At 28.4% G+C, this 21,979-nt stretch overlaps 1 protein-coding gene across 1 annotated transcript in view; it reads right to left on the reverse strand.

Moving 5' to 3' along the window:
* Positions 1-21,248, reverse strand: part of LOC107446563 (acyl-coenzyme A synthetase ACSM3, mitochondrial) — a 56,125-nt gene extending 34,877 nt beyond the window's left edge. Inside the window, exons 1-3 of the mRNA XM_087168030.1 lie at positions 20,927-21,248; positions 16,638-16,738; positions 6,432-6,544 (exon numbers count right to left, since the gene is read on the reverse strand). Coding sequence (XP_087024156.1) covers positions 6,432-6,544; positions 16,638-16,738; positions 20,927-21,166 — 454 coding nt within the window. The 5' untranslated portion in view covers positions 21,167-21,248. The remainder of the gene's footprint in view (positions 1-6,431; positions 6,545-16,637; positions 16,739-20,926) is intronic.
* Between the last annotated feature and the right edge of the window lie 731 nt (positions 21,249-21,979).

Below are 21,979 nucleotides of genomic sequence, written 5' to 3' on the forward strand. Positions count from 1 at the left end.
CAGAATTTATTAAAACAACAAACCGTTTTTGTAAAAAAAAAGTATTGAAACTCATTTGTTTATATGAGATCTCAAATTAATTTTGAAGCATATTTTATGGCCATGATATTTCACACTAATTTTCTGTATGAATGCCTTTGTGACCTGGTACTCATGAACAATAGGCATTTATGAGACAATATACACCTGTTTTATTCCTATTACTTTCGATTTCATTAATTCAAACTTTCATGAATAAATCTTGGCATGTCATCGTTTTCAATTTAACCCATGATAAATGATATGAAAATGCTATTCCCGAAAGGATTTGAATTCATATCACGTCATACTTATTTATCTTATCATACGACTATATTTTAAATTTTTTAGTTGATTTTCTGTTATTAACTTATCATAAATTTATGTTTCAAAATCTTCTCAAAGAACTTTATTTCAAATATTTAACGATTAATATTGGAGAAATTTTAAATTAAAGTAATTTATATTTTATTGCAGTAACAATAATCTATTCGAAATCGTCAATTATTCTTTTAGAAGAGCTCTACTGTTAAGAATGTATGAAAATAAATTATTATGTAAAAAAAGAGATACAAATTTATTGATTTATTACATACTGGACATCGGTTTATGTAATTTTTTGGACTTTGATTGAACCAGAAATTTATCTTGCTAAAATGAGTATAACGTTATTTATATGGATCTTATGGAGCTATTTTAAAATATAAGAGTGTACAAATTATAAACGAAATTTTTAAAAGATCTTCCGGGGGTGATATAGATCTGTTTTAGGTAGTTTTTGTAGTTATAAAGGGGTAAAAAAAAGATCTACTGCTTGGTTGTTTTAGCACACTCTAAAAATTCAGGATCAAATTACGGTTTAAAGTACTGGCACTTTGGGTGTCTCATCCGGATAATGGATTTTACGGTTGATGTGAAACCCATTTTAAAGTAAAATCCATTTTTATCGTAAAATATTATGTCGCAATTTTTACAGTAATATTAATTCGAGTGATTCAGTGATTTTACGGTAATTAATACTGTATAAATTACGGTTCATCAGAGTTTTTGTTTCGTAGCATGTTCCTATAAAACGTAAGTGTCGATGCTTCCAACCTAAGCGCCGATGCTTTTTACAGTAGTTCAATCCGGATTTTTGTCTCCGACATCCAAAGAGGTTAGCTGCGCACAATATTATTCGACATCGTAAACGTTATTATTCATACATAGTTAATCCCTGGTCACCAATTTTCCCCAGAAGTGTTCTAAAAAAATTGGCTTTATATATATATATATCTTTTTAAATTTAAAAAAAAATTCTAATTGACTTTGCAATATTTATTTTACAAAAATACTCTTCACCAGTGTAGCGATCAACAAAAGAAGCACGTAGTTTACATGGCATTAAAAATACATATTTTAGACTTTCTCCTACATGTCCCTAACACTATTTATGTTCATTTGCTATTGTTAAATTAATACAGCACACTATAAATATTAAAAAACTATAAATCAATTTTTAATGAAACTCAAATTTCCCTTTAACGGTCTTATTTGGTTGTTATTAGTAATCGCTGGTTATTATTATAACAATGATTAGTGTGTATTTTTAAAAGCATCAATGTAGAAAATACCTGGCTAAAGGACTTGGCCTAAAAAAACCTATAGTGAAGGGAATACTTGGATAATATACCGAATAATAGCACGTAACCTTTAAGACATCAGTGCAAAGAAATCGGAAAGGTTCGAGGTAGTGGTTCTTAATCTTAAAAACATCAGAGGAAATACCAGGTAATAACTCATATATTATTGTTGGGCTATTAATCCGGTAATTTAAAATTTAATCGCTACACCGTATCAAGAACAACCTGCATTCCAGACGCTGATGTTATTCGTAATATATCTTTGGAAAAAAATATAAAATTGAAAGAAAAAAAAAGTAAAAACTATCCCATTTACTAAATGATGAAGGAATGCCCGAATATAAAATATTGTATGATTTTATAATTGGCATAGATAAATTATATTTAGAAATTTATTTTGAAGCTAAACTGCACTAAAAAATTATTCCGCATCAAATTACGATGTTGGTACTTTTTACCGTAAAATCCACTTTTACCGGAACAAGTTGCTGTGAAAATGTAACAAAAATCTGATAAACCATAATTTTACAGTAATAAATACAGTATAACTTCTGAATCACTTTAATTAAATAAATATTACAGTAAAAATTATTGTATATTATTTTGCGGTAAAAATGGATTTTACTGTAAAATTTATTTAGCGAACGATGCCCTCAAAGTGATGGTACTTTATACCGTAATTTGAACGCAATTTTTTACAGCTGAAATGCCAAACCTGAAATCACCGCCTCAAACGGGATAAGTATGTTCCTTCCACTCCTTCGCCTGAAATAAAGCCATTTTCAAGCCTGAAATAAAGCCATTTTCAAGCCTGAAATAAAGTCAATTTCAAGCCTGAAATAAAGCCATTATTACCTGAAATGAGAACAGAGTCGGGACGTCCTGTTTTTAACAAATTAAAAAACAGAATAGTTTGTGATTTGAGTGCAAGAAGGACAAAAATTTTAATCTTATCGAAATCACTTTTTGGAAGGAAGTCACTAACTAGTAGACAGAAGAAGTCTTAGAGTTGACAATGTTTACCTCGTTGTTGTAGAATGTTTGCACACCGAAATCTAAGTGGTTCCGTTAAGACTTAAATAAAACATACACATCTACGTACGCACGTACTGTGTTTGATTACTTATTACTGTTTCTGAAATCCCGTTTTTATTTAACGCAGTTAAATTATTGAATTTTGAAATAATTTTAAAATTATTAGAATTTAAAGATAAGAAGATAGAAATTAGTATAATTCTGAAATGTATGGTAAGTACTCTTTAAACGATTTCTGCTTTCTAAGTTTTTCTGAAATGCGGCCAAACTATAAAACAATTTAAGAAAGTAAAGTTTATCTTTAATGTAAAAAAATTGTAAGATCTGTCTTAAATGCAAGTTTAAATCGAATAGCGTAACTATACACAATATAAAATACTATGTTATGTGAAATAAAAAAATAAAACTAATCAATGAAATATTAGTTCAATTTTTTGGGTTGAAAAGAATTTAGTTTCTTTAGCATCACTTATTTCTAGCAAAATATCTTTCTCAGCTTCACTTGGATTGACAGAAAATAGTTTTATTTTAGCATATTTATAAATATTCTAAACATATTTTTAAATATTTCTAAGCAATTTCTCAAAATGTAACATAATTTGAAGAGTGAAAAGAATTTATAACAATTTACATTTTTACTCGCGTTATTTACGCTTAAGTTATTCTGTATCTTGAAGTTAAGGCACAATTATTTACAAAAACTAAATTCAAGAGAATTCACGAACAAGCGCAAATATTTTACCTTAATGAAATTTGAATCAGCGATTATGTTAAGAGTTTCTAGAAGACCAATATCGAGCTAGAATAATTCTAACCGAAAAAGTTTTTTGTGTTATTGAATTAAACGCATGTTTATATAACACAAAATGGCGGTAATTGAATTATGTCAAAGTACAAACTTGCTAGAAAGATAACAACAAACATGGTATTTGAAAATTATTATTTCACAAGAATTTTGAGAGAGATAATTACAATATCTTATTTACACAGTATTTCGTAAGATGTTTGTTGTTTTTTTATGGAAATAGTAATAACAAGTTGCTTTAAATTAGAATGAAATTTACGTGCTTAAGATGTAATATTGTTAAAAAAGTTCTAAATATGCTTTAAATTAATGTATTTTCATTTAAAATATTTTATGTAATGTTTTTATCTGAAATTAATTAACAAAACCAAATACGTTTTTTATTCACATTTAAATTAACTGAATTAAGCATTCGGAGGCATTCATATTCATGAAGATATGTCTATTGCATAATTTCAAGTTTTTCTTTTCACTTTTGAAATTGCAAATTAATATTACATTCGAAAATAAAATTTATGTCTTACCGTTTTTATTTGGAGTATTTACAAATATTACTTGACATTGTGATATTTTAATTGAATAATTCAAGTTTCTGGAATTAAAATTCAAATTATACAAATTTCATATTGGGCTTTAATAAGATAACGGTTTTAAAATTGAATCAAAACTCTTGAATTTTTTATTCTAAGTAAAATAATTTTGTTATGATATATCATTTTTTATTAGCATTCTTTCTGTTTTACAGCTAAATTAAATGTAAATTTTGAGAAATTTGAGTTGCTGCGTCTTCAAAATTATGGTTCATTTTATGTATATTAATGACTTTTTTTTCAATATTCAGATATTAATTTAAATTAAAGTATATTTTTCGAAAACATTAAAATAATAAACTAAGATATTTCTGAATCTTTTAAATAGAGATATCGTTTTAATCTTATTTCAATCAGTTCCTTGAATGTATGTGGTTGATATTGTCCTTTATCAATGAAATGTCCACATTTTGGGAATATTTTTCAAGAGGAAGACAGAAGAAGACGATTAAAAGACTATACGTTTAACATCGTGATTATATGTCGTATATAAAATTGTAATTGACTCTTAAGCATGCATATGAATACATATTAGTTAGTTAAAAATGAATTTAACTTAACATTCAACTTACTCTTTAATATTATCAAATTAAAGTAATACGAAATGAGATAGAAATAAATGTATGCTTTGATACGTTCTGTTTTGGAAACCAGATTTCCATTAAATTTATTTCAAAATTAGTTTCTAAGTCTGTCAATAGATGGCATTCTTGACCCGAAAAAACTATAAAAGAGTGCTTTTTGTTGCTCGTTCGACCATTCTAACTGAAATATTTGCACTGTCATTTAAATGAGCTACAATATTCCAGCAAGTTTTATCTACATAGAAATCACTGTTTTATGGCTCTGCTCTGTTAGTTAGGACATTTGTTTAACTTTTTTTTGACCATTTTTGAAAGTTAGAGCATTTGAGTACATGGAAGCATAAAATAACTTTCTCATTATACACAGTTTTGGTACAAGATCTCCCAATAGATAACTGACAAGTTTGATTATTTTTGGAACAAGAGGTATAATTTTCCTGGATTTTGGGATAAGTTGTTTTTCTTGGATTCTTAAGAAAATGATATCAAAATTGTTATCAATAAAAATAGTAAATATATGTGATAATATATGTTAATAATATATATTATTATCTATATTTATATGCATTATATATATGTTAATAAATAACTATATATATAATATATATGATAATAAATAAATATAATAAAGAATGTTAGTAAATAAAAATAGCAAATAATGTTAATGGAAATAATAAATAACAATAATTTGAATCTGTAAAAAATTTTAAGAATCTAGGATCAGAAATAAACTATCAAAATGACATTAATCCTGAAATCAAAAAAAGAATAATCGCAGCCAATTGCCGCTTCTATTGAATCTTACTTAATAAAAAGAAAGACGAAGATTTTACTTTATAAGGAATTAATCAAGGCAGTTTTGACTTATGCTTCAGAGACATGGACTTTAACAAAAAGGGAAGAGAAGTTATTAGCAACCTTCGAAAGGAAGGTCCTACGAACCATCTTTGGCGCTATCCTCGATAACAACAACTGGAGAAAAAGATATAATTTTGAAATATATAAGATCTTTAATAGAGATGATATTATTAAATCTATTAAACTAAGTAGAATGAGATGGGCCTAGCATGTAGTGAGAATGAGCCCAGAACGAACAGCATTAAGAGTCTTTAATGCAACCCCCTCCAATAAAAGGTCAAGAGGAAGGCCCAAAAGGAGATAGAAAAACTTTGTGGATGACGATTTACCATCCTTAAAGTAAAGAACTGGAAATCAATTGCTGGGTGAAGGAACTTCTGAGGAAGGCCCAGGTTCACAAAGAGCTGTCGTGCTAATGCTGATGAGGATAAATAACAATAAAAGAAGTAAATAATGTTATTGGAAGTAGTAAATAGCAATAAAATAGTATATAATGTTAAAGAAAATAGTAAACAGCAAATAAAAATAGTAAATGTTTAACTTATTATTTAATCTGTTAGGTTATCTAACTTAATTACTTAGTGAAGTGTCCATTCTAATTCATATCCTTCTTTCTTTCCGTATCTTTTCATATTCATATCTTTTCTAATTCTATCTAACTTCCATTTCTTTAATCAATAATTATATATTTTTTTCAAAATTTGAAGTTTATTACTCTTTCCTTGAGAGAATGTTTAGAGGATGAATTGTCAAAATAACTCTGAATTTGTAGTTTATGTAAAGCTAAGTCTCGAATTCCTTCTGCAGAGAAGAAGGAAAATTTTATTGTGATATTTTCGTTATCATCCATGAAAAAATCATCTGCATTTAATAAATATTATGTAGCTTTGAATAATTTTATATGGACAGAAGTACTTACCAATTCTGAGGGCTGCTATAAAAACCAACCAAAATTCGGGAATTTTAGGGAGCATAACTATTACATGATCACCCTTCTTCACACCACATTGATTTTGAAGTATGTTTGCAATTCTGAAAAATTTATAAAAATCAATTATGGTGCTTCTAACTGTTATAAACATGTTTTAGAAATGTCCACTATCAACGTAGGTAAAGACTTTAGATTCTCTACGTCATAAATTTAGTTACAGTTCTAAAAATAAATTTACTTGCATCTACTACATACGTTTACTGCAAAAATGTACTATTTATATATTAGTAATTTTAAAAAATTAACTTTTTAAAATTTATGAGCAAAAATTAAGAAAAAAATATTAGAAATTTATTTTATTTATTTTAAAAGTGTTAAAAATGTCCCTCTTTGTTATCATTATTAAAATCTTGCATTTATATTTTTGAGATGCAATTTTACTACGATGAAAATAATTATAGTATTTTAATTAAATTCGAAAGATGTTTCAGGAACATTTTCATTGTCTGCAGTTAAATCTTTTTTTATATTTACAATACTGTATGGTAATATGGTTTATAGTAAAAAAAACAATATCATTCTGGTTAATAAAACCAAAATTACAGTATTTAAACTATTTATTTGGTAATTTTCCATTCATATGGTAACGATTTTCAGGAAATTTTGGTTTTTAATCTTATTACCACACATTTAGTGAAAAAGTACAAAATTGAAATGTAAATTTAATAAAAAAAATAGTTTTCATGCTATGCTGTAAAGTAATATGATAAAATTTCCAAAATTTACCTCATTTACTCAATTTTATTACATATTATAGAACTATATTTTATTTTTAGTTTTGCAAAATTTATTACCAAAGCGTTTCGGTAAAAATTATAGAGCTTCTTGGTGTTTCCGTAGAGCCAGAAGCACGGTAAATTTAATTATATTCTAGTAGCTTTGACCATATCAGTAGTAATATATTTGAATAATTGTGACGGCTGATATGGAAGACAAGTCTATCAGAAGGACAATTTAATATGGAGATTGAAATATGAATAATTATTATAAAAATTGTTGATTAAGGATCCAAACGTTTAACCGCTTTTCTGACCATATTTCCCTTATTGCAGCTATTCTTAACTGTTTTCAACTGTCAAAAATGCATGATTATTATGAGAAAGTGCATTTATGTATTCAATTTCGCAACTTAGAATATAATCTGTATTAATTAATCGCTATATTTTAGGTCAGTTCAACCTTTAAGCTCATCAGAAAACCTATCAGAACTTTGGAATCCGATATTTGGATCAAAAGTTAATAACATTTTTTAAATCTTTTTCCTCACTCTGCAATGAAATCTCGTCAAACTGACAGTTTTTCCCTAATTTACAGATTCACTTAAAAAGTCTATTGTAAACTAAAATATGATACGCGAAAAAAGTTTTTTTTAGAAATTTTATTACATATATTTTTGAGCAATATTTCGAAGATTAAATGTCCGAAAATATTTGGAAAGTACAGATATTTAAGATATATTAATGGAAGATTTAAATATTTTGGGATTATAAAAAAGACTTTTTCTCAGTGTAGAATGTTGTTGTTACCTTGTGATTAGAAAAATATATTTACAGATTGCGAAAGTATGAAATTTTATTTTCATAAAGATAACGGAAAAGTCTCTTTTTTTTTGTATTAAGCTATAATATGAAGCTCATGGATTAGACAACTTTACATGTTAATAAATAAAAGTGATCATTTATGGTAACCTGAATATGATAGTATTAACTTTTGTGTGCTAATGGTATTCACAAAACATTAAATTGGCTGTAAAATTTAATTTAAATTGACCTTTAAATAAATTTATGAAGTGATTCAGCAACCATAAAGTGCTCAACAATTTACGACAAATTTTAAGTTAGGATTCGCTAAAAAAAGAATTAAGTTTAGGAGAAAAACATGTGATTGTACTAATATTTTATACTAAATTAATTAAGTCAATAGGAATTCACTCACTAGAACAGTTTATTATATCATAAGCTACAATATATTTGAATATACATGAATACAACGTGGTGTTGCAATATTTTTCTTCATTCTTCTTAAAACATAGTTTGTGGAAATAATCCCAAGTAGCATGTAATATTAGATAACAAAATGAAACTAGAAAATCTAACGTTATTTTGCATAAATTCTGAATATGAAAAAGACATAAAAAGTCGTTGCTTTCCTTGCATTATATGACGTTAGGCTCTATACAATATAATATTATCTAGCATTCACTGTAATATTATTTTGCATTGAATTGATGCTATATAATATTAAATTTTATCTTTTATGTTATTATCTTGCTTCGTTTTTTATTATTGGAATAAGCAAGAGGATGATTCGGATGGTAATATAATAAGTCGGAGTTACGATTTTATTTAAATTTCTGCATTGTTGTGAAACAGTAAAACATAGAACAATAGTTTTATAATGTCATTCCAGCAATACAGAAATACTAAATAAAATCATAATATCGAATTTTACCATAACTCATTTTCCTTTATCCTATTTCAAATTATATTTTGGGTCTAGCCGATTTTATAATGAAAATTTCAAATTCAACTCTGAAATAATACTTGAGTATTTCAACTTTTATTGATATTTTTTTCTTGACAGATTTATATAAAGAGTTTTCTGATAAATTGAATATCATTAATCATTATTAAATGCCCATTTTGAATTTTAAATATAGTGCTATTCTTTTTTATAAATGAGCCAATATTATCAATTACTCAGTTGAACGTGTTAGTTTTATAAACTTATTACAAGTTATTACTCTAGTCATCTCCTGTTTTACTCTAGTCATTTTTCATTTATTTGCAATTTAACTATTATCATACATTATTCACATTATGAAATTGTATAATAGAAACCACATTATATAGTTGAAAAGCATTATGTTCAGTTGAATTGAATGAAAATTTCAACTTTAAGGAATCGTTTTTTCTTACTCTCTTAAAACATAGATTTGTTGTTGTTGTCATATGCCATTAAGAAAAAGAAGGCGAGCTTCTTCTTGTTTTCCAGTGGCACCAACTGTGGCAATGTATTCAAATTCCGCCACACACATACGTCTCAACCCGTTTATTGGGCGAACAAACTCATACATTCAACTACAGATCGTAATTTTGACCAGAACTAGAGAATGATTCTTCAATTCAGTTGCCCCTCTGGTATAATTTGCTATGAGAACATGAAGGTCTATGAGACCAATCAAACTTAAGGTGCACCAGTCAACGTTTACTACACTTTGGATGGTGTGGAACAAATTCACGATATTTTGGACATGGGGCTAATGCCCTACCAACCACGCAAAAGATATATATATCATTGTTTACTTTCATGTAATAAAACTGCAGCTTTATTTAAAGATTTTTTCAAGATTAAAGTAAAATTATTGTTTTAATTTTTAAATTATCATTTATTGTAAGAATTGTAATGATTAAGAAAATAGCTTAAATATGACCAAATTACGTACAAACTTCCATAAATTTCGGCTACTGATTTTTCACTGAAATTAAACAGAGAAAAACATACGTAACTTTATTTTTTCAGTATCTGAAATTTTACCTAACAAAAAACCTGAAACAAAAACCAAAGGCACTTATAGATATTTTCTCAGGTGATATTTATTTATTTTTTAAACCCATAGATTTTTTTAAATTTTTTAAAAATAACTTTATAAGGGCATGATAGAAATTTTTAATGATTGTATAATTTAATTAAAGCTACTGTGTGCTAAGCAAACAATCTTTGATAAAAAATTTACATAACATTTTAATTTAAAAACCAAAATTAACTAATAAATAAAAGTAATGAATATTGTGTTTTATCTAAATAAATTTATACAAACATGTAATTGTATACTAGAATCGGAGGAAATAACAAGGATTTTTTTATATCACCTTTTGAAGACTGTTTGTAAAATTAATGAGCGAAATTTAATTACGATCAGTTGCTATTTTAAGAGCGCTGCTATCAAAATTTTTTTTTTGTAAAAATAAGCTAATTCTATTGCTTGTATTTTGCTGATAAGAATTTATGCATCACAAAAATAAATGTTATCAAAAATAAAATGATGATCTCGTACAGGGATAAAGAGATGCATTTTTTAACCTGATAATTTTCGGAAAAGTTTTTAATAACGGTCGGACCGAGGGTTGAAGCCGAGAATTAAAAATTAAAAATAATATAATTGTCCCTAACGGACAGTTAGAAGCACGGGAAAGGTTCCATAGTTGGCGATTTATCGAAAGATAAATAGCCGAAAACGAAGTATTATAATTATTAAGTATTACAAAAGTATTAAATTTGAAATAATTTGGCTATAGCATATTGACCAAAAAGATCGTGAGAATTTATATAACCTCGTAACTAAAACATTTTTGCGGTAAGAGTAATAAATACACTCTATAACAAAAAAATCGACGCACCAAGAACGCTCTAAGACACGCAAAATCGACGCTCGATCAGGCTGGAATGATGCCGATTGGGGACGTATAGTCTTTAGCAACGAATCCCCCTTCCAACTGTGTCCTGACGATCATCGAAGACGTGTTTGGAGACACACAGGGCAGAGGGGGGATCCTGCCTTCACTATTGCAAGCCACACCGGCTCTCAACAAGGCATTATGGTCTGGGGGGCCATTTCCTTTGACAGTGGGACCCCTTTGGTCGTCATTAGAGGTACACTTATTGCACAGCGGTACGTCGACGACATCCTAAGACCTGTTTCGCTACCGTTCCTTTTGCAGCGCCTTGGGCTGGTTTTTCAGCAGGACAATACCAGACCACATACGGCACGTGTTGCTATGAACTGTCTGCAGCTTGTCAAACTCTTCCTTGGCCTGCCAGATCACCAGATCTCTCTCCCATCGAGCAAGTCTGGGATATGATGGAAAGGCGATTGCATCTGTCACGGAATGTTGATGACCTCATTCGACAATTGGATCGAATTTGGAAGGAAATACCGCAAGAGACCATCCGAGAGCTTTATCGGTCTATGCCACGTTGCGTGGCAGCTTGTATCCAGGCTAGAGGCGGGTCAACACCTTATTGAACTTGTTACTGTAACTCTGCAATAAATTACTCAATTGTTCTGAAATTTTAATCATTTACTATTCTGTATATTGTCTTCTTATCCACCAATTTTCGTTTCAATCGGACATCTCCTTCTTGGTGCGTCAAGTTTTTTGCTATAGAGTGTAATAAGGAGTTAGAAATAGATTTTGATGTTCTATTTAGTCGCGACAGGGAATTAACGAGTTTTATATTTGTATTGAATTAAAAAGTTAGTCGTTACATTGATTAAGAAGAGAATACAATATTTATATTTTCTTTTTATAAAATGTAATAAAAATTAAATAATTGGCTTAATTTATTTAAAATTAGATTACGAGAGATTAAAGAAATAACATTTATGAAATTAAAGAAATTTCAAAAGCTAGAAAATATATAATGTCTATTACGGCATCATAGAAATTTTAAATGTTAAAGCTTATAATCCGAGTTGTTGTTTTTAACTATTTTTTTCATGGCACTTAATTTCATGAACATGAAATGAATATCTGTAATAATTGAGAAAATGTCCATCTTATTCACAAGTGACTAAACTTTGGGTTTTTATTGAATAACAAATATTCTTTAAAAGAAGTTTAAAATATTTAATTGATTACACCGGAGAGCACATTTTTTGTTTATCTAGACAAATAATTCATCTTGCCTTATTTGGGTTGGGGGATTTCAATTCTGAAATTAGTTTTGCTCTTAAAGCTATAGATTTTTGTTTAAAATGACATTTTTGGTTAATTTTTTTTGTTTAAACGTGCAAGTTTAAAACGTACACGTACACGTTTTATACAACAGAGTGTCATGCAAATATTGCGACAAACTTCTCGGGGAGTTATGGCACATTATCAGGATTAAAATTGTATAGGAATCCACACCCAGAAATGTCTTTGTACAAGGCTAAGGATGCTGCTCTTTTATGAACTGTTCAGAAGCACACAAGCAGTTAACAATTGTAAAGTACTTTTAGCGGAGTATGCTTGGGTACCGTGCATGGGTTCCTGGTGATGTGCCCTAGAAGTCTGTACGTCTGTACATTTGAGGACTTCCTAAGTACCAAAAATAGTGCGTGGAGTCCCTCCGCTCGGCAGAAGTTAAACTTCGCAACCTGTGACGTTAATTGTAGAACAATCAACAATCGTAGAAAGATCACTAGTTCTATTCAACGACTCTTTTTCCAGCTCCGCTCGCTTCCGTGCTCTGTAATCACGAATATTGTGCATTTTTCCCTCGTGGACCTCTTGAACCTGTGGAAGTGCTTGTGCTTGCCTCATCGTCTCGCCATGGAAAATGTATTTGTATTAATAATGTATGTGAATGCGTCATAATGTAATTTCAGAAGAGAAAACCTAACAATCAATTGATATTAACAAGAGTCGTACCTTGACATAACCTTAAATCCGTCGCATTGTCCGTGGGATTGTTTTCACTCATTTTTTACAATTGTTATCCACTAAATTTGAAAATAAAAAATACTATCTTATTAAATTATATGTGTATCAAAACAAACTAAAAAAATATTTATAGAAAAACAATACTTTTATTATTTTTATGCTAGTGAGAACCAAAACAATATGGAAATGAATGAGGGAAAACTGGATCCTACCACGTGATTTCCCGGGCAATAAAAATGTAGCGTTAAACGTTTAACGCAACCTTGTTGAAAGTCGCATAAGAAGTATAACTTCAAAAAAAAAAAAAAAAAAAAAAATTGAAAATCTTTTTTTTTAAATCAGAAAAATAACCTAAAGACCAAGTTAAACAAAATGAAGAGCGCCCAAAGTCTGAACTCCAGTTAAAAAATAGTTTAGTAGTTAAAAAATTTGTCTAAACAATACGCTGGTTGAATGTGCCATGTGCAGTGAAATGGAAAGCGTCCTATGTAGTACCATCAGCGCTCAGTGATAAAACGTCCATCATTTTGTTCACGTACAATGAAAAAGGAATAACTTATATAACATTAGCTTTAATATTAATAGATTTGATTTAGGAGTCCAGACTGTCTGAATAGGTTGCTCTTCACGGGATGTAACATTGTTTTTCGAAGCCCTGTCGCCAAAGAAAATAAAAAAGCTACAGTTCAAGTGCTTTACATTTGAATCAATGCAATCATTTTAAACGGGATATAACATCTTGTCGTGACTTTAGAGCGGATAAATGACTTACATATTTTAAACGCTAATAGACATTTTTAAAAATTTCCAATTTGGGCGACATTTTTCACTCAGAGGAAAATTCGCTAAAATTACTGCCTTATTCTCAGTTTTTATGAGCCCAAGTAAGGCCACATTGGAGTAAGTTTTTAAAAAATAAAAAAAAAAACAGGCCACAAAAGTCAAACCACAAACTGTCACATAAGCATCGGCAGCGCTGACTTTAGATTGGCTGTACTGGACCTTACTGTCATGAGTAACTGTTGCAAACTCATAGCAGTTATAAAAATAGCATATTATTCGCAAAAAAGCATCATTTCATAAGACGACGGAGCTTTCGAAAAATAGTTCTAAACGAGGAAAGTAGATAGTAGTGTATTCATGACAAATTGAATCCTCCTTCCTTTTTGTGGGAATGGTTATTCGTGAAACTCTGCACCCTTCTCTGTGATTGCCTGCTCAGATTGTGTTTACACTTGTTTTTTGTATCATGTTCCGTGACTGTTTATAATATAATGTTCAGCATTTTCATTACACTTGTGTTTTGTATCATCTTCATAAGAAGTTTTTATCGTAATGTTTGACAGTTAGTAAGTCTTTATTCAAAAAAATTTAAGTGCGCAACATTAATTTTAAATCAAATTTGCTATCGAAATTCCATCTCAATCAAATAATTTATTACTTATAAAGTTACTCGAAGTTTTGTTACTAACTAAGTTACTAAAAATATTTAGTGTTCGCAATCTTTAAAATTTGAGTATTTAGTTTTTTTTAAAGTTTTTACTAGATCAGTACAACTACTTGCATATGCTGATGATGTTGATATAATTGCTCGTTCCCTTCCTGCCTTGAAAGAGGCATTTCTTGCCCTTGAGGTAGCTGCAAGGCAAATGGGCTTGGTCATAAATGTAAAGAAACCAAAATACACTTAATTCTCAAGAAGCAGAGTCCCAAACTCCTATCTTGAAATAAATTCTTATAGATCTGAAACAGTGAGGAGTTTTACTTACTTAGGATCAATTATTACCATTGGCAACAGAATTACTGATGAAATAAAAAACCTACTCTATCTGGCGAATAGGGCTGTCTATGGGCTGAGAAGATTTATTAAATCTAGGTTTCTTTCTAGAAAAACTAAGTTCTTAATCTACAAAACTCTTGTCCGGCCAGTCTTGAAATACGCTTCTGAAGCTTGGACAATGGCAAAACTGGAGGAAAATTGTATCGCAATATTGGAGAGAAAGATTTTACGGGGTATACATGGTGGTGTAAATGAAAAGAATAACTGGAGAAAGAGATTTAACTTTGAGCTGTACTAGATTTATTAACAACCGGATATTATTAAATGCATAAAAATAAATAGAATGAATTGGATCGCCGACGTGATTCGAATGAGTGACGACAACACAATAAAAAAGATACTGCTTTTTAGACCCACTGGAAAAAGAAAGCGGGGAAGGCCGCGGTTGAGATGGGCTGACTCAGTGGAGTCTGATTTTCTCGCAATTATTGAAAGGAATTGGAGATCAAAGATAAATCGGAAGTCGTCATGGAGAAATCTTCAGAGGAAGACATTGGCTCACATTGGGCTGTCTGGCCAACTATGATTATGATGATGATCATTTTTAAATACAAAATTATTAGTTTAAAATGCGGGATATAAGCAATGTTCAATTAGATGTTATACATACATAATTTTTTAAACATAAACCTTTTGATGTAAACATTGAGCATCCACAAAAAAATAAACGGATCACCCTGAATAACTTTTGATCTAATGATCGGATCTTCATGTTTTAGGATTCAATCTTGATAGTTCGTGGGGATGACTTCAAATATGCGATTTAATTGGTGCAGACGATATTTTACGTTTCAGACACAAAATGTACTTTCTCTGTTTTTTTCGATAGATTCGTATTTCTGCTCATTCCGAGGAATAAGGTTCCAATAATTTGGTCTGGAGAGTGATCCAAAGTTTAGACCCCTTAATGATAATTTTATTTCATTCGTATTTCACTACATCTCGAAGCCCTTTAAAATGAATTAAAAATTTCTTGCACATAATTTTAAAATTCGTTTTTTCAAATACAACACTGTGCAAGGAGTAACTTTTAGTAATAATTTATTATTTTATATAATAATAGTTGAAAAAATTCTGAATAATAAGGGAAAATTTTTTTCATCATTTTAAAGAATATAATTTTACATGGCTAAATACGAAATTCCTAAGAAATTGAATTTAAAAAAAATTTATATGTTTAAAATTCGATTTCTCAAGATTTTTAACATTCAAAACTCTAAATATTCAAATATATAATTGTGTATTGTATATAAATTCTTTGACTTATTTGTTACAAATATTATTAAGTAATTCTTGATGAAAAATTCCATACATTACTAGAGATACCTTTTTTGGCTTAGATCGGCTATAAATTTCCCTCCCCGCTACGCAAGTAGTTTGTATACAAAAGTCATATTTGCTCGTTCTTGTGACTTTATGTTGTTCGTTTAATCAAAATACGTTATAAAAGGGTAGTTATGAATAAAAATACGTAATTATATAAATTTTTTTACAATACTAGTTCGTAACAGGAAATATTTGACTTAATAATAAACTTAATTCTGAAAGCTGGCACTAATATTCTTATAATCGTAGTACCAATACTGTATAAACAAACACACACATTAATTATTATATATGTGTTGTGGAAAAATTTAACTGTCTCGTCATTTTTTACGCTTACTGCAATGAGCTTTGTTGTACGGCCGGTTACAAAGAGTCGAATTTTTCAATTAGCTCACGACATATATGTAAATGAAAAAAAAATCCACTGCATAATTAATACCCGTTACTTTTTCTCACATTTGTTTTGTAATAATATATTTCACAGAATTTTTTGCTATTTAATGAAACGTAATTGGTATTTATTGGATAAATTATGCATACCTTTTTGATTTGATCTCCAGTTCTTCAAAACTTAGTTTTATTTCTTTGCCATCATCAGAAACAAACCACAATGCGGGGATATTGGTTGCTCTGTAACCATTCTGTTAATAATAAAAAAGTGATATTTAAAAAAAAATAAATAAAAGTTTGCATCTCGATTTATGTGTCAGTAAGGTTGAGTTATGAAATTAGCTGAGATGGGAATTTTTTTTTATATCCTGTCGAAGATACAGGATGGTACATTAATGCACCGTTAATAGATTTTCTGAAAGAAGCAAACAAAAAAAAATACCATAAAATAGTGATTTATTGCTACTCAAATTATAATGAAAACCGCCAAGATGCCAGATGGGGCAACTAAACGGTACCTCAGCAAAATATAACGAAAATCAATCGGATTTGAGCCTTAATATCATTGAACTTAATTGTACATATAATAATATATTCCTTCTTATTCGCCTAGTCATACTTATTTTTATTTGAAAAAGGTATACCCCTATCGCTGAGCATAAGAAAATAATTAATATAAGGGTTAATAACACCGTTTTGCGGTAACATTTGCCTGATAATATCACTTCGTTGTTAATAAGAATGTTCTGTATTTTTTTCATCAATTACTATTCATGTTTAATAGTTCCTTATTAATAATACTCCACACTTCTGTTTTGAACTTTAAAAGTGTTGATGTTCATATAATATTCCTGATAAATGTTTTTGGCAGTTTAATAATCGGTGCATTCATATGTTTTAATTAATCTATAATCAAAAAAGATGCGCGTACTTCGTAGACTAACATGCTCGACAGGATATGTAAAAATTCTAAGTTTATTTGAGACCTGGTGGATAGTTAAAAATTATTAAAAAGTAGTAGGGTTTTGATTTGATCATTTACTTCAAATAAATAAATAAATAAATAAATAAATAAATAAATAAATAAATAAATAAATAAATAAATAAATAAATAAATAAATAAATAAATAAATAAATAAATAAATAAATAAATAAAGAAGTAAAATTAATAAAATAAAATAAAGAAACAAAGCGAAAATTTTGCAATAAAAAAGATTAAGAAATATTTTTGTTGTGCAAACGTATTGAGTAACATTAATAACATTCATGATTGATGTTTTTAGAAATAGGATGATATTTTCACATTCCAAGTCGACAAATATGAAAACAAATGAATAGTTAAGGAAAAGACTAAAATTTTTCAGAAATGTAACAATCAGGCAAGTGAAAGTGTGATAAAATATGAGACAATTTCAATGAAAACTATTTAAGTTAGAATGTGTAAAATGGTTTCTCAAACTAATTCATACTTTCCATTTTTATGCTAATACAATTGTTTAAGCAATTAAATAAGGTTTTAAAGTCAAGTCTTAAAGCAATAAAATGATACAAGATTGCATTATTCAGTGCAGATTGGTTGCATTATTCAACCGGAGTGCCGGTACTTTAAATCGTAATATGATCCAGAATTTTTTACCGTGTATTGACTAGAAATGTAATAAATTCGATATGAGATAAAAATGTTTTGAAACGATATTTATTTTTTGAATAGGAATTTCATAAAAAAATGAAACATTCTATAAATTTTGATGCCAGAGTTCTTTTTTTATAGAATTACTTGAATTCATTATCAGAACTGGTTCATTACCTGAACTGGGTTCATTACCAGAACTGAGTTCATTACCGTTAATAAGTTAAACTGAATAGAAATCAGTATTTTTAAAATTTTTTAATTCTAATTTATGACTGTTCAATTTTATTCGGATTATTTTTAATTTGATAAGTTTTGTCTCAGTTTTAGCCACTTCACAAGGCTTTAAATTAATTCAATTGATCGAAAAGCATTAATAAAAAAAACATACTCCTAAAACTATTATTAATATAGCTGACTAACTGTCTAAAAAAGTAATTTTCTGCTGTTTTTTTTATTGAGAAATTAATTTAAAAGTTATAAAAATAAGTTTCTTTGAAAATTATGTTTTAGATATACCAACGAACCGTGTTCTTTTCTTCTCAAATTTGTTGTTGTTTTGTAATGAAGCTTGTTGTTTGGTTCTTTAATTTTTGCATCACAGCTGTTTGCATATTTTAGAGATTATAGTTGGGAAAATTTCTTCTAATTATAAGGAAAAAAAAGTAAGCGGGGAGCTATTTTTTTTTCTCTATTGTTTTTAAATACAGCAACTGATTGCAGCATTGTTAAACGCGTTCTTATTATTTTGCTAGTTTAAGTAATCAGTAAGTAATACCAAAGAAGTTCATAGTATGGAGTATGATAGTTTATTGCATAAATATTTTACTGCCTTTTTATGTATTACTATATATTTTGCCAGTTAAAATTAAAGTAACCAAAATCATTATATTGTGAAAAATTATATGATGCATTTTGAACCATAGTATAATGTTAATTTTTCAAATTCTATTTAAAGAATTCATAACGTTTAACTTTAAAGTTTAACTGGTTAGAACTTTAAAATTTATCCAAAATTTACTAAAAACTAAAATAAAATCTTAATAAAATTTTAATAAAACCTAAATAAAAAGATGACTGAACTTGAACAACTATAGTAAACTGGTAAGCAAACATAGATTAATTTAACACCTGAATAAAAATTCAGAAACCATCCACAATATCATTTAAATCGTGGTACCGATAGTAAAAACCACTTGTATCGATACTGAAATTATTGTTCCAATGTTATTTATCTTTAAGAAGACTTTTCTGAGAACATATAAGCAGCTAGAGTCTATTCCTTTGTGTTTAAAATGCAAGTAACACATATATATATTTATATTTCACTCTTGGAATCATGCTTTGAACCATAAGTCTCGGTGTGTTGAACTATATTATATATGAAACTGCTGAAACCTTTATAAGATGTCGAATTGAACATGTTATAATCCGCTTGTAATTGAACATGTTATATTATCTTGTAATCAGGTTACATGACGGATTAAGTTGTATCTTTATATGGTACCAGCATATTTTCTGTTTTAGCAAATTTATTCAATATTATAGTTAGATAAGTATCAATTTAAAACATCGTTAGACGGTAAAGGGGGTCGGAAAGTAATGTCGTTTCGGTGCATTTGTTGCTTGTTATCAAGATTTTATTTATAATCAACAATGTATTCACCCTCGTTAGGAGCAACTTTTCAATGACGGATTGAAAATGAATCGAAATGGATCGAAAAAAAATGAATTGGTTTTAAGACTAACGAAAATTTAATGCGCCAAAACGACATTACTTTCCGGTTCCCCTAATATTAGAAAATTATTGAATATCAAAATTTTCTTGAAATTCAAAGCTGACACAATGTTTGATATTTTGGACAATCCTGAACTACAATATTGTTCAAATTCAAAGTTTTCATGCTTTTTGAGGTAAATCAAAAAAAAATATATATAATAATAATCTGTTTTGATCTAGATTTATATAATAACGCGGTAAAACTTGAAAGAAGGCTTTTTTTTCAAGTTGTACTGAAACTTTCATATGTTCAAAATTAAACCAAAATATGATGCAAAATGATCTTTATTGAACTAGATGATATTGTAACATGGTTCAACTTGAACGAAGACTTCTTCTGAGTTGAATTGAAACTTTCATACGTTGCAAATTAAATCAAAATATGGTGCAAATTAATCTTGATTGAGCTAGATTACATAATATTACACACTTGGCTCAACTTAAATGGAGACATTCTTTTAAGTTGAACTGAAACTTTAATTCGTGCCAAGTCATCCTAAAATAGGGTGTAAAGTAATCTCTCTTGAATTAGATTGCACTATACTATGGTTCAACTTGGACGGAAACATGGTTCGAGTTAACTAATCAAAGTTCGAGATAAATTCGACTCATATTATGAATCAAATTGAGTTGATTTTTTTGAGAGTGTAAGAGGTACACTGTAAAAAATTCTGAATCAAATTTCGGTAATAAAAATCGGCGCTCAGGGTGTTGGTTCTTTTTTATCGTAAAATCATATCGTAAAGTTACGGAAAAAAATTCTGATATATCGTAATTTTTACAGTAATAATTACCATAAAACCACTGAATCCCTCTAATTAAATAAATATTTCGGTAAAAATTGCAGTATAATATTTTACAGCGAAAATAGATTTTACGGTAAGATGGATTTTACGGATGACGTACTCAAAGTACCGATACTTGATCCAGTAATTTGATCCTGAATATTTTACTGTGTAGTTGGCACATCATAAGCAAGCAATTTAATACGTTAGAAATTTAAATTTTATAGAAACAAGCATTACTTACCTTTTCCTTAAAAGCCCATTGATCAAGAATATCTGAAGCAAAGTTGAAATGTGTTGGTACTGTTAGATTATATGTTGATCTCTCTTCCTCGAAGTTACTAAAGCCACCAACTCTTGTTAACGATGTTAGATATCTACAAAATTTGGTATAAACAATTATAGGTGATTGTTTCAACGCTATTTGGTTTGATTTATATTTTAAATTCTTAAGAAAAATGCGCAAAATTGAGTTAGTGCTCATTTTTGCTTAAGATGAAGGTTCTTGACATCAGTTCATTCGCCTAACCTGTAAGAAAACTTGATAACATTTAAAGTGTTTTGAAGTCACAATTTTATTTATTCCAGATACGCTTTATCAAGAAATATATATTTGATAAGGTAAGAAAGTGGAAAATAAACAAATAATCTTCCATTTCCTGATCAAAGCATTTTAGAGCAATAATTAGAGATAACTTTTACTATCTCAAATTATCAAAGATATGCAAAATACGGTATTTTTTATTAATTGTTTGCAATTTCTTAATTTTTCGTTAATGTTACTAATATTTTATACCAGAGGATTGAACTCCATAAGTAGATCAATATTAGAATTAGTTTTTAATAATTTTTTATTTAACTTAAAACTGAAAGCCTATATAATTTTTTAAAGAAAGTTATGTATTTATTACACAGTGGTTTTATATGTATGAAATTTCTGTGTGTTAGAATACTGATATAAATTGGACCATAACTACGGGCTTTATGAGGAGTCAAACTGAACTATAACATTCTCGCATGGCAAATCTTTGTACATTTTGAACAAAGTCATAATACAAGGGCTGTGACATCTTATAACGAAAGTTAAATACTGTTATTTTCTAAATAATAAAATGTATTTTTAGAAATATGTTATAATCGCAGTAAATATAAAATAATATTATTTTTTTACAATCTACAAGTTATAATTTCTATACGAATGATAAAGTGAACAGAAATAGGAAAAAAATGACATTGCATAATTTTTATTTTATTAAAATGAATACATTTACTTCTAAATTTTTGAATTACTTTTTAA

Source organism: Parasteatoda tepidariorum, chromosome 7 (assembly GCF_982258835.1).
Source record: "Parasteatoda tepidariorum strain Cologne lab strain chromosome 7, Ptep-v5.0, whole genome shotgun sequence".
NCBI classification, from domain to species: Eukaryota; Metazoa; Arthropoda; class Arachnida; order Araneae; family Theridiidae; genus Parasteatoda; species Parasteatoda tepidariorum.